This window comes from Myxocyprinus asiaticus, chromosome 10, assembly GCF_019703515.2.
Source record: "Myxocyprinus asiaticus isolate MX2 ecotype Aquarium Trade chromosome 10, UBuf_Myxa_2, whole genome shotgun sequence".
In the NCBI taxonomy this organism is placed as follows: domain Eukaryota; kingdom Metazoa; phylum Chordata; class Actinopteri; order Cypriniformes; family Catostomidae; genus Myxocyprinus; species Myxocyprinus asiaticus.
Window position 1 is genome coordinate 15515081 of NC_059353.1, and position 12596 is coordinate 15527676.

General features: G+C 39.8%; 1 protein-coding gene across 1 annotated transcript in view; it reads left to right on the plus strand.

The window, feature by feature from the left end:
• Positions 1 to 12596, plus strand: part of LOC127447162 (partitioning defective 3 homolog B-like) — a 502153-nt gene that overhangs the window by 263981 nt on the left and 225576 nt on the right. The window contains exons 13-14 of the mRNA XM_051708779.1: positions 3093 to 3260; positions 11574 to 11706. Coding sequence (XP_051564739.1) covers positions 3093 to 3260; positions 11574 to 11706 — 301 coding nt within the window. The remainder of the gene's footprint in view (positions 1 to 3092; positions 3261 to 11573; positions 11707 to 12596) is intronic.

Below are 12596 nucleotides of genomic sequence, written 5' to 3' on the forward strand. Positions count from 1 at the left end.
GTGTTGGGCGACCAAGGCTCATCAGTGCACGAAGGCTATCTCGTTTGGTCCGAACTAACAGAAGGTCTACTGTGGCACAAGTCACAGAAGATTTTTATGATGTTTATGGGAGGAATGTGTCACAACACACATTGCATCACACCATGCTGCATATTAGGCTGTGTAGCCATAGACCGGTCAGAGTGCCCATGATGATGCCGTCTAAAGTGCCTACAGTGGGCATGCAAGTGTCGGAACTGGAATTTGGCACAGTGGAAGAAGGTTGCCTGGTTCGATGAGTCCCGTTTTCTTTTACATCACATGGACGGCCATGTATGTTTGTACCGTTTACCTGGGGAAGTGATGGCACCAAGATGCACTGCTAGAAGACGTCAAGTCGGTGGAGGAAGTGTGATGCTCTGGGCAATGTTCTTCTGGGAAACCCTGTGTCCGGCCATTCATGTGGACGTCAATTTGACATGTGACAAGGGGCGCAGACCAGGTGCGCCCCTTCATGGCAATAGTATTCCCTGATGGCAGTAGCCCCTTTCAGCAGGATAATGCGCCCCCTGCCACACTGCACACATTGTTCGGGAATAGTTTGAGGAACATGATGAAGAGTTCAAGGTGTTGCCCTGGCCTCCAAATTCCCCAGATCTCAATCCGATTGAGTATCTGTGGAAAATGCTGAACCAACAAGTCTGATCCATGGCGGCTCCACCTCGCAACTCACAGGACTTTAAGGATCTGCTGCTAATGTCTTGGTGCCATATACCACAGGACACCTTCAGGGGTCTTGTAGAGTCCATGCCTCGGCAGGTCAGTGCTGTTTTGGCGGCACACGGAGGACCAGCAGTGCATTAGGCAGGTGGTCATAATGTTCAGTGTATATCCATAAACAGTATAAACACTATAACAAAATATTTACTGGTTGAAACTACTGTTTCACATTATGTATTACCCAGTCCTAAAGTGTAGGTGGAGGTTAAAGTAAATAGAATGTGAGACAGATGTGCTAATGTTAAAATAGTACCATAACTTGCAGACAGAGATGGATTATGTGATTCCACAGAATCAAGTTTGAAAATTAGATTATACTGTAATAAAGATCCCTAATTCTCTGTGACTCATAGTGTCATGAGGACAGGACATCTTTTCACCCAAAGACCTCAGTAATGAAAGCCAATCTCCTGCATTTACACAAAGCCAAAGCAGATCACACTGTCAGGGCTCATGTGCTTCCATCATTTCTATCAGGCCAACCAGGTTAGTCCGAGAAATGTTATGAACGGTTTTCAGAGAGTGTGTGGGTGTGTAATCTCAGTTAACTCTGTTTAACCATGTGGAGGTACTCTGTTAACACTGTTAGGTGGTAAATGCGGACAGAAAGTTCTATCACGCCATAGACTTTCTCATTGTCTCTGTCAGGTCTCCACAGAGTGCCATAAATCTTATAGAGTAAATTCAGGGCAAAACATTCTGGTTTTCTCTGTATCAGGTATTGTTTTGAATGTATTTAATGTACTTATTGTAGCCCCAATAAGTATTTGGACACTTAAGCCACACATTAAATTAACTAAATTAATTACTCAATTAAAAACTAAATTAATGAATGTCATTACATTAGATAACAAATGATCAAACCAAGTGGCATTTATTTTAAAGCTGAAGTGTCTATTTTTAATGCAGAGACAATTACAAGCAAGCCATTTGTTTGTTTATTTCCCCGAAAAGTATAAACACTGGCTATGCGTCGTTATCATTGCTAGTTGGGTCCACCAATCACATGAGTTCTGGGCAGTGCTATCTGTTTTCCGACCAATGGCAGTCAGAGACTGTTTTCGGGAAACATTTTTTATTACTGTTTTTACTTTCAATGTTTAATTTCATGACGCTAGTGGCGCTGAAACACTTCAGCTTTAACAATAGATAGCACAGCAAAACACTCTTAAAGTAAAACAGTACACACACACACACACACGCACAAAGTTTGTTAGGATTTGAATCATAAAACAATAGATGCACTGTTCAAAATTAATATGAAGTATTTTGACACTGTCTGGTTGTCATACGTTAGTTGAAAATGTCCATAGTTAATGTGATAACTGCACTTGTGGTTACTCTTCGAGGACACCTTTGGGAACATGAGGGAAACTGACCGGTTACATCCACCAAAAATGACCTTGGGGCTAGCAAACACAAAATTGTTCCGAAAAGTGAAGTTCTGTGAAAAGGTCCAGCATCATTTGTTGCCAGATGCCACTTGGTTTATTATTTTGTTATCTAATACAACATAATTTATACATTTGAAGTGTGGTTTAAGTGTCCATAACCTTCCTGGGGCCACTGGAATCTTTTCATCAACTATAGTTTGTAACACTCCTATTTTAATACAGTAATATATTATTTTGTCAATTATCCATTAATTTTTGCTTATATATCTGAGGCTTTTTTGCAAGCTTCTGCTTAAACACTCATGTGCATCTGCGCTCGCTCTCTCTCTCTCTCTTGCCTGGAGATAGAGAAAGCAGATCAGAGGCCTCTGCAGTGAATACTTTAATTAATATTAATTTTAATGAACTTTAGGGCTTTTTATATGCCATGTAATATGCATGTCTTATAATGTGCTTATACAGTACCAGAGAGACCGAGATGTTGGATTGTGGGGAATGTACTCCTTGACAGCAGGCCCCTATAGGCTTAACTGAGCATAATACGCCTGTGGAAAGCCGAGAGTTTTTGTAGAATGTGAAGAAAATACAGCAGAGATGTGTAGAAAGTAGGACATTGCCAAGGTGCTTTCGATGGAAACCGTATACAGAGTTGAAGATAAAAGCCACACAAATCCAAATGTCTTGATGTGGTGTAGTGGCTGAAGATCAGAGCTGGTTACTGGAAGGTTGCTGGTTTGATCCCTGCAAGAACCAAACCAACAGCCTTCACCGTTGTGCCCTTGAGCAAGGTTGCACCACAGGGATTTTCCTTAATTTAATTTTCCTTCAGTTCATTGTGCTGTTCTGTTGTGAAATTGTGTGAAATTTGCTAAAAACAAATTAAGGCAAAATCACCAACTGTGGTCTTGTGGTACTAAATCAAAATAATTTTTCACTTAGGATGGGCATTTACGCATCAATGACCAGCTTATTGCCGTCAATGGTGAGTCACTGTTGGGGAAGTCCAACCATGAGGCCATGGAGACCCTGCGGAGATCCATGTCCATGGAAGGAAACCTGAGAGGAATGATCCAACTTGTGGTACTCCGTGCCCTACCATCTAACCAGGTACATGTACTGTACTTACCTCTGAATGTCTATTTGCTTTGATCCCAGAACTCTCTTTTTCAAGTTGAAATATCCAGCTAAAACCAGACTCTGATGGTATCTGCTTTTATGTTGTTCCTAGCTGGTCCAAGCTGGTTCAACTGGTAGATCAGCTGGATTACAAGCTAGTGTTTCTGAGGTTGACCTGGTAGACTTTCTTGGTCTACCTGGTTGGGGCAGACCATCTTTGCTAAGCTTGTGGGGACCTGGTCAAGCTGTTCTACCATCTTCCAAAACACAAGTTGAACTGGTGACCAGCTAGACGACCTTAATCTGGCAGGATCTTGTTTTTCCAGCGATGCTTCCACCATGTGTTTATCCTTTGTCTTTAAAACAGTTCAACAAGTAGCTCAGTCACAGGTGTTCAGCATATTCACGAAGATTACTCATTTCTTCCCATAAGCCGACTGAGATTCTCCTTGACTGAGGTTAATGCTCTGCCTCTTTGGAAAATTATATTACTGCATGCCACCGCAATGGCGTTTCTGTGTGCTTTTCAGGCCACATAGTAAATTTTTCTCCTGAAGTGCACATTGCTTGTCTGTGAGTATGGAGCTGCTCTGTAGAGTGTTACATCTTTGAATGAATTGAAAGTGAAGAGACGAATACTCTGTGTAGTTGCTCATTCTCTTTCATCTAGACTAAAGCTGATGTATTTTCTCCTATTCCATCTTAATATGTAGAGTTTACTATAAGTAAGCCAATAGTAGGTTGATTTTACCAAAACCCTGTGGCTCTGTTGTGCTTAACAAAATTGCTCTGTTTATTTGACCTGCCTGTCCAGCCTGACATGACAGTATAGACTCAGGATTGCGAGCGTGATATTGCTTTTTTACAACAGTTCAACAAAACGTAAAGAATAATGAATAACTTGAATTACAGACAGAATTTGCCCAGTTAGTTTGTGCATTCTGCACAAACAAAAATTGTCCCAAAAGAGACCAAAACATCAAGTACAGCTGCGTTCTCTGCACTGCACATTGTTTTTGAACAAATATTTTAAGTGAACAAATCATTTCCATCCCCGTTCTATTGTTTCAGTGGTGATTCTAGTGAACGACTCTGTTTTTAACGAATAAGTGAGTCAATCATTGAATGACTCATTTATCGCCACCTACTGGTGTAAATATTTGAACTCCAAAAATGGTCACTGAACGAATCAGTGAATTAACAAATGATGAATCAAAATCCCCATCACTATTTGGAAAGCCACGAACATAGAGAAGTGGAGTGATACAAATAGTGAAGCATTAGACACACTGTGGCCAGCTATTTAATTTAGTTTTGCTCCACCAATGAAAATAGATCCAAAAGAAGCCAAAGCGCATTCCACAATTGCGTGTCGCCAAGCTGTCATCAAGCAAACAAGTTCAGTGATTCAAACAGTAAAATGTCCCAGTGCTGCTATACTAAATATCAGTGCTCTTTGAACTTTGCTTGTCCAATCAAATTACAGGACAGAAACTAACTGGGGTTTAATTTAATTAGTTATTATGACTTTTAATTGACCGGATGCAGACAAATGCTTGCTGTGTCATAAAACTCTGCTAAAACGGCTGGTAATTGCAGTTAGTAATTCACCACATCCTTTAACTTTCTCCATTTTTTTCTCTGCTTGTGCTGGTGGAATTTGCCTCCAGCAGGATGTTTTAGCCTTTTCCCCTCCCCTGCACCTGGGTTTGAGAGCAGCCATATGCTCACCTCAGTATTCCCTTCTTTATCTCACACACACACACACACACGTGCTGACACACTCCACCCAAAGGCCTCCAACTGCTCCAAAGTGGTGTGTAATTAGGCTACATAATGGAGCAGTTCCTCTGGCCATATGGATTGATGGTTATTGGGGGCCCTTTGTGAGGACTGACAGGCTGGGAGGGGTTGGCTGGCAAGGCAGTGGTGTTATTGTTCTCATAAAATAAAGATTCATGTTCATTATGCTTTATGGCTTTAGACGCCATGGCTGTTGATGTGGCGTAGAATGGAGTCAGGGCTGATGGGAAGCTATTGACTCTTGTGTGTACGTGAGTTGGGGGTGAGATGCTAGTTGGTGGATGGATGGATGGACTGATGGATGGATGGATGGAGAAAAGCATGAATGGATGGGGGACAGATTGTGTGTGAGGAGACTTTGAATGGGATCCGAGAGCTTGTCGCTGGGTTCAAATCGATAGATCATTCAAGCCATATGCAGGAAAATGAAAGTTTCATCCTGAGGTGAAACTCTCAGTGGACTGATGCTGAAATATTACTCAGCATGCTTTTAGTACCACAAGTAAGAGCTTTATCCAGTAATAAAGGGAAGATTAGTTTCTACAGCCACAAGGCTCTAAGAGGAAGTATTGTTGAAGCTTTTGCTCTTTTATATTATATATGTGATTCGTAGGATCTTAATGAATTTCAGACAGTTCTAGTTGTGCGATTTTCTCCAGCTCTAATAAATACAGCTCAAAAACTTATCTTCTGCCCTTGAGCAAGTTTTAATTTTTCACAGATTCTCCCTTTTGTGTGAGGGAAATGCATTTATATATATATATATATATACCTTTTCTCTGCTTTACCCCGTTCTCCTGAGTCTTACTGAGCTTCTGGGAGTACATTATACTCTTGTGTTCTTGCTTGGATCTGCTGACCTACTGTAACTTCACTAATTATGGGCACTTTCTTAGAGACATCAAAGAACAGCTTTACACTCAATCCCAATCCAGTTTTGGCCAACTCTGCAAAAATCTATGGAAAAAGGAAACTGTGGCAAGAGAGAAAACAGAAACAAAAAAGTACCAAAAAGTTTTTTTGGTTTTTTTGGATATGGTACCGTGTAGCTGGTCAATATATTGAATCACAATGATTTTAGTGTAAAAATGAGCATCATTGTGAATTTTACAATAATTTTAATATGTTTTTTATTTGACCTTGAAATTTTCTGAAGACTGATTAAACTGTCTTAATTGATTAAAATATTAGAGGTACAGTTGGTAAATTTAAATAATAAGATTTGATTAAAAATTTGTGCCATTGTTTAAACACGTCTCCAAGTGACATTTTTCATATAATAAAATGTTATTGTATAAATATTTCATAGGTAAATTTGACTGATAATTAATATGTATTTTTATATTAGTGTGTTATGGGGGGCGTGGTCATGTGTCTGTCTGCGGGAGAGGGAAAGTGGTAAGGCTCGTCACCTTGGCTGTAATTACTCTAACACCTGTCTCTCATTATAGTGATAGCGGAGTGAGACCTGATAAGGCACACCAGAGCAACAGAGTGGGAGAGAGAGACACACACGGAGCTGTGTGTGTGTGTTTGTCGTCCTGTTGTTATGTTGCAGTTCAGTTTTTTAAGTTATTATTAAAGCCTTGTTAAGTGTTAATCCGGTTCCTGCTTCCTCCTTTCCCGATGAACAAGAGGCTTGTCTGCCACACTGGGACTGGAGGAAGATGTGCTGTCAGAGAGACCTCGCCGCTGACGGAGGTTCACGACGCCAAGGATGTTTGATGCAGTGGTACTGGAGCGGTTCGCCCAAAGGTGGAGGAGCCCGCTGCCATCCGCCAGGAGATGAAGGAGCCGCTGTCGTCCGCCAGGGGGTGAGGGAGCTCGCTGCCGTTCGCCAGGGAGTGGAGGAGCTGCTGCCGGTCGCTAGAGGGCAGAGGAGCCACTACCATCCAGCAGGGGCGGGGAGCTTGCCGCCATCCGCCTGGGAGGTGGAGCAGCCGCTGGCGAGGCTGAGGAGCTAGCCGCCATCCTTCAGGAGGCGAGGGCCAGTGTCATCACCCGGCGTCGCAGAGGACCACTACCCAGCTGGCCTAGGACCAAATGGTGTTGTGGTCAGAAACCGGATTAACACTTAACAAGAGTTTAATAATAACTTAAAACACTGAACTGCAACATAACATCAGGTCGACACACACACACACACACAGCTCCGTGTGTGTCTATCTCTCCCACTCTGACGCTCTGGCGTGCCTTATCAGGTCTTCCTCTGCCATCACTATAATGCGAGACAGGTGTTAGAGTAATTACAGCCCAGGTGACGAGCCTTACCACTTTCCCTCTCCTGCAGACGGACACATGACCATGCCCCCCCCCATGCCACATAGTGCAAATAAATTAAAAAGTATGATTCTCATTCTTTGTGTTTATTTGTATAAAACTGTGTGGAAAATATGCCTTCATTATTTTTAACTTGATTTACATAAAACACGTTTAATCTACTTGGTCGCAATAGCTGTTTGGGTGAATTGGTTGTTCCTCTGGTCCATTGGTTGTTTTAATATATATAAATATTAATATTAAAGGATGGTTGGTTGCTTGGTTTGTTGGTTTGTTTGTTTGTTTGTTTTTGGAACTCTCCTCTCTACAGAATAAACACGTTATTCTGCAGCCTGATCCAATCAATACATCTCACAATTTCTCTGAGACAGCCATCTAAATAGACCTGTCACAATCTCATTACAGCCTGGGTATTAATAATGAAAAGTAGCCAGGGAGAGCCCACCCGATCTGTGCCCTCAAGGCTGTTTCCTGTTTCTCTTGTGCCACAGAAGTGCTAGGAGGTTTGCTGTGCTGCCTCAGGGGGTCTCACAGACCTGCCAGGCCACTTTTGTCTTTAACAGCAGGCTGAATTGTATTCTTTGTGAGATTGATTAAGACATAAGTGGAGCTTTTGTGGATGGACCCTCAAGCAGAGAGGTGTGGATGAGGCTGTCAGACATTGAGAGCAGTGTCTGAAGATAGAGAGAGAGGCTGTGGGAAATGCAATACCTCTCATCTTCTGACCAGAGACTTTTTTGTGTTACACTCAACCTGTGGTCTTTTGCGTGCCTGTCAATGAAATGCGAAAACCTTGTCGACCTCTCTTCGCTAAAAGCCTACAGCAAGAACACAAACACAGTGAGACTGTTATCCAAACAAACTAGCTTTTCAAGCTACATGCTACTAATAATTTGAATGAATTGTACTACAATAAAGCTGCCTTTGTGATAAAGTAGTTAGCTGCACTATAAGCTACTAACAAAAAGTGGCTTAAGCTGCATCTATTGAAGGCTTCAATGCTATTAATCTTTTTATCTTTTTAAGTATATATTAGATATTTAACTTTAGTTTATTTAATTTATAATTACATCCAAAGCAGTATTTATCTGGAAGAAATCAATGAGTATCTCAGATAGGGTGACAACTTGAACATTACTTTTTCTAGCAGTGGGGATGTTATTTACTAGTAAGAGGCATCTCTTCCTAAAACACTTTACACTACACCTTTTACACCCCCTCTTCCCACTCTCAACTATTTTTTTTTCGTATTGATTCACCTACATTTTCTAAATCTCATCCTATTATGAAAATTGCAAGCTGTCCTGCTCTTTTTTTCTGATAAATATTAAAAGGGAAACAGGAAGGTTGGCTGGGGAATCCTCATTGATTCCCTTCTGTAATCTAATTTCGTCCCCGCCACTGTTTCTTCTCTTGGCAGCCTGGGTTCACTTCCCTTCCGGGCCACCCCCTCCATAGTCCTGTTCCTACTGCTTTTTAAAATATATATTCTACCATTTTCTACACTTTCATAGTATTTATTTTCCGCTAAAGATAACTTGTCCCAGTGCTCAGATTAGAATGCTAACAAAAATAATCAGTTGTAATTTAGTTTACACAACCACTTTCCACCCTCTCTCTGACTCTTACAATTAAACAGGCTAGTTTTGTTGCTGTAGACTTCTGTATGTAAATGTTCTTTGTTATGATTGGCCTAAGTCCTGTTTACACTGTTCAGGATGTCCTGAAGTTGCTGAATACTGAATGGGCATTGATATGTAAACATGGACAGTAGGGCTGAGTCAATACAATTAAATATCAATATATTGTGATACATTTTCTCATGATATTGTACCATTACTTAGATCCATGTATTATGATATATCGTTATATTTTTAGTGCAGTCTGAGACGCTACTATGAGGCATGAAAGATTCACTGATTCTCTCAAATACATGCTGGACCTCTCTCACACGTTTGGATATAGGGCCGGGCAAAAATATAAATGTTCTACTTAATCTTCATTTGTATGATCCCAATGTTGATTCTTCAAATGCAAAGATTGCTCTTTCTGTGCATAAATACTTCCCATTTGCTACAAAATATGACTGTGATTAGCCACTGGCTGGTAATTTTTTTTAGATTTCACTGACCAGTGTTTGAGTGGTGTAGTGGCATAGAAGTTCAGCACCGAGATTTTTTCACTGCATGCTGAGAGTACGTTTTTACTGAGTCCAAAGACTAGATTCAAGCAAACCATTTGTTGTTTAATGATGTCTCCTTTAATGTCCTTTCTGTTCTTTACAGTCAGTTATTTATCAAAACAACAAAAGAAACATGTAATTTTAATCACACAGCATGGATGCTGTAAAAAAGCGATTCGACCAAACAAACACTACTGTCAAAGTCCCTCTCACTGGTCTTAAAGAGACACTACCATTTTAGCACTTGTTCTACAAATCAAAGTAAATATTGTAAATAGTACAAATTAGGCATGTAAACAACAAACATGTAACAATATACTGTATATATGTAATATAATATATTCAATTTCAATACATCATGTTCATTGATGTAAATCATGGACTATATATAAAAAAAAATAAAAATAAAATAAAAAAAAGCTATAATGTCACCAAAATGATGAAAAAAATAAAATTAAAATTAAAATTTTAAAATTGATACTGTATGTCTGTAATTTAACGAGTTAGAAGGTCCCCTGTATAATGAATAACAGCATTAGCTGAAAGAGAATTGCTTTCATACTGTATGTAAGCTAAATGCACATTATAACTGAAAGATACCCAAATTAACTTAAATTATTCAATTAAGTGAATTAAGCAAAATCGAATCATGATATCATAATGTATCGTGATATATCTAATCGTGACGTGTATCGCAATACGTATTGTATTGTGAGGTGGCTGGTGGTACCCAGTCCTAATGGACAGTCATTTGCAGGCCCAAATGTAATCTGTAGACTCTTTACATATCTGCTCTGATTTTGGGTAAAAGTCTGTGGAATAATGCAGATTTGATACAAACACACCTGCAGTCAGTCATTTCAATCACTACAGAAATCTGAGTGTATCAGAGCTGCATGTTAACAAATGTCATTTTGAGACACAAAGAGTGAAAACGTATGGATTTTGTGGCATGCATCAAATAATTCTGTTGCCGTCACCTCAGCCAAAATCTGAACATTAAAACATAAATGTTTAAAAAATATATATATAATAATAATGCTAAAATGGCTTGCTGTATCCCACAGAAGCCATGACACCTTGATTTTCTCTGTGGTTGCTGTTTTCAGACCTTCAGTCATTCAACTAAGGAATGTCAATTCAATTCAATTCACATTTATTTATAAAGCAGAAAATAAAACAACAGATGTTGACCAAAATGCTGTACAATACAAAAGGATAAAAATAGCAAGATAATACACATTGAACACACACATAATACAGAAATACAAAGCACAACCTCTAGGATTGATTAAAAGCCAAGGTGAAAAATATGTTTTCAACTTAGTTTTAAAATCATGTATTGTTAATGCTGATCTAATATAAATAGGTCAGCTGTTCCACAGTTTAGGGGCAGCTACCTCAAAAGCGCGGTCGCCCCTCATATTCAATTTAGTCCTAGGGAATATCACACACACACACACACACACACACACACACCCCTACCTTGATGTACAATATATATGCAAGCAGTTTGCTTTTCTAATGATCCACAGTTAACCAAATGCCGGCAGCATGTGCAGTATCCGAACAGGCCATTAGAAGAGCCATCTAATGTGCTGCACCCTCTCTCCAGCATTTTAAATCTGCCAATCGAATTAACATATTTCATAGTGGCGCTTCAGGCCTGGGGGCAAGATAATGAAATGAATTACCATTCTTTCTTTCTCTCTGGGGGAAAGAGACAGAAAATCTGTAACATCTGTGTGAGTGGCTTAAATCCTTCATGCCTTTGACAGCTAGACTAATCAGATGAATTAAGAGGACTTCTGGGAGCAGATACTAGATGTTCTTACAGCTCTTTCTGGTCTTTTGCTTCCTCCAAAATCTAAATCTCAGTGTGCTGTTTGTTTTGTAATGAATGCCGGAGCGGGCTTAACGATGTCCCTACCATTTTTAAAGTCTTAACCTATCCTGACGCTCAGATTTGCTTCTTCTGTTTCCATAATTCACAAACAGAATCGATACGGTGACACAACTTCTCTCATTCTCTCTCGCAGGAGTTCAAGGAAATGCGACAAATTCTCAATCGATCCTTTGATAGCTGTATGGGGCTGGCAGGGCACCTCAGCCAATCAGACGCCAGCGTTCAGCCACCCATTGTGATGAACAGCATCTATGAGCGATGTACAGGTGAGTGATGGGCTCAGTTTGTTTTTATCTCATAGACTCTCAGCACAGCAATGAGACGTTCAAGGAGAAGGCCACACAAACATCAAGCTCTAATATATTTCTCTGTCATCTACTGCAAATTTGCTTTCTAATCTCTCAGCTGTCTCTTCATCGGCTAAACAGTGAAAGTTTGCTTCTTCATTTTATCTTATGAAATTGTAAGGTGAAGGTGGACAACCAGAGAAAAAATAAATAGACATGTCCAGACATGTCCAGAATGAAAGCAAGTTCTGGTCAGACTCATGTGGGACTAGACAATGGCTCTGTTCCAAAACAGTGAGTGGCTTTGCTGTCTAATGCTTACAGTACATAGGCAGCTGCCTTCTAAGTAAGCATCATAACCAAAATAGAACCTAATACAGTGTCAAGAAAAAGTATCTGAACCCTTTGCAATTAGCTGTTTTTCTGCATTAATTGGTCATAAAATGTGATCTTATATTCATCAAAGTCACAAGTATAGACAAAACAAAATGTGCTTATCCAATGAATGAAATGAGATTGGAGTTGTGGGTTAGAGTTACTTTGACTTATAAAATGCACTCGAAACATTTTGAGTTAAAATAACTAAAGCACCCTGGCCTGCTTTTATTCTACGTGTGGCATCATTTAAAAATGAGCTTGTTGAGGAAAATAAATAAAGAAGATGAATAAATAAACTACAAACATGATTAGTTTTAATCAATCATCAACACTCTTCGACTACCTGAGTTCTCTTCGGTCAAAAGTTTCAGGGATGTGTGTGAACAGCAGAAATATCACCAAACGTACACCTTTTTCAAGGTGCAATTTCAGTGCATATCATCATAATTTTTAGGCAAAGTAAAAAGGCCCTATGTGGTTTTCTGGTCTTA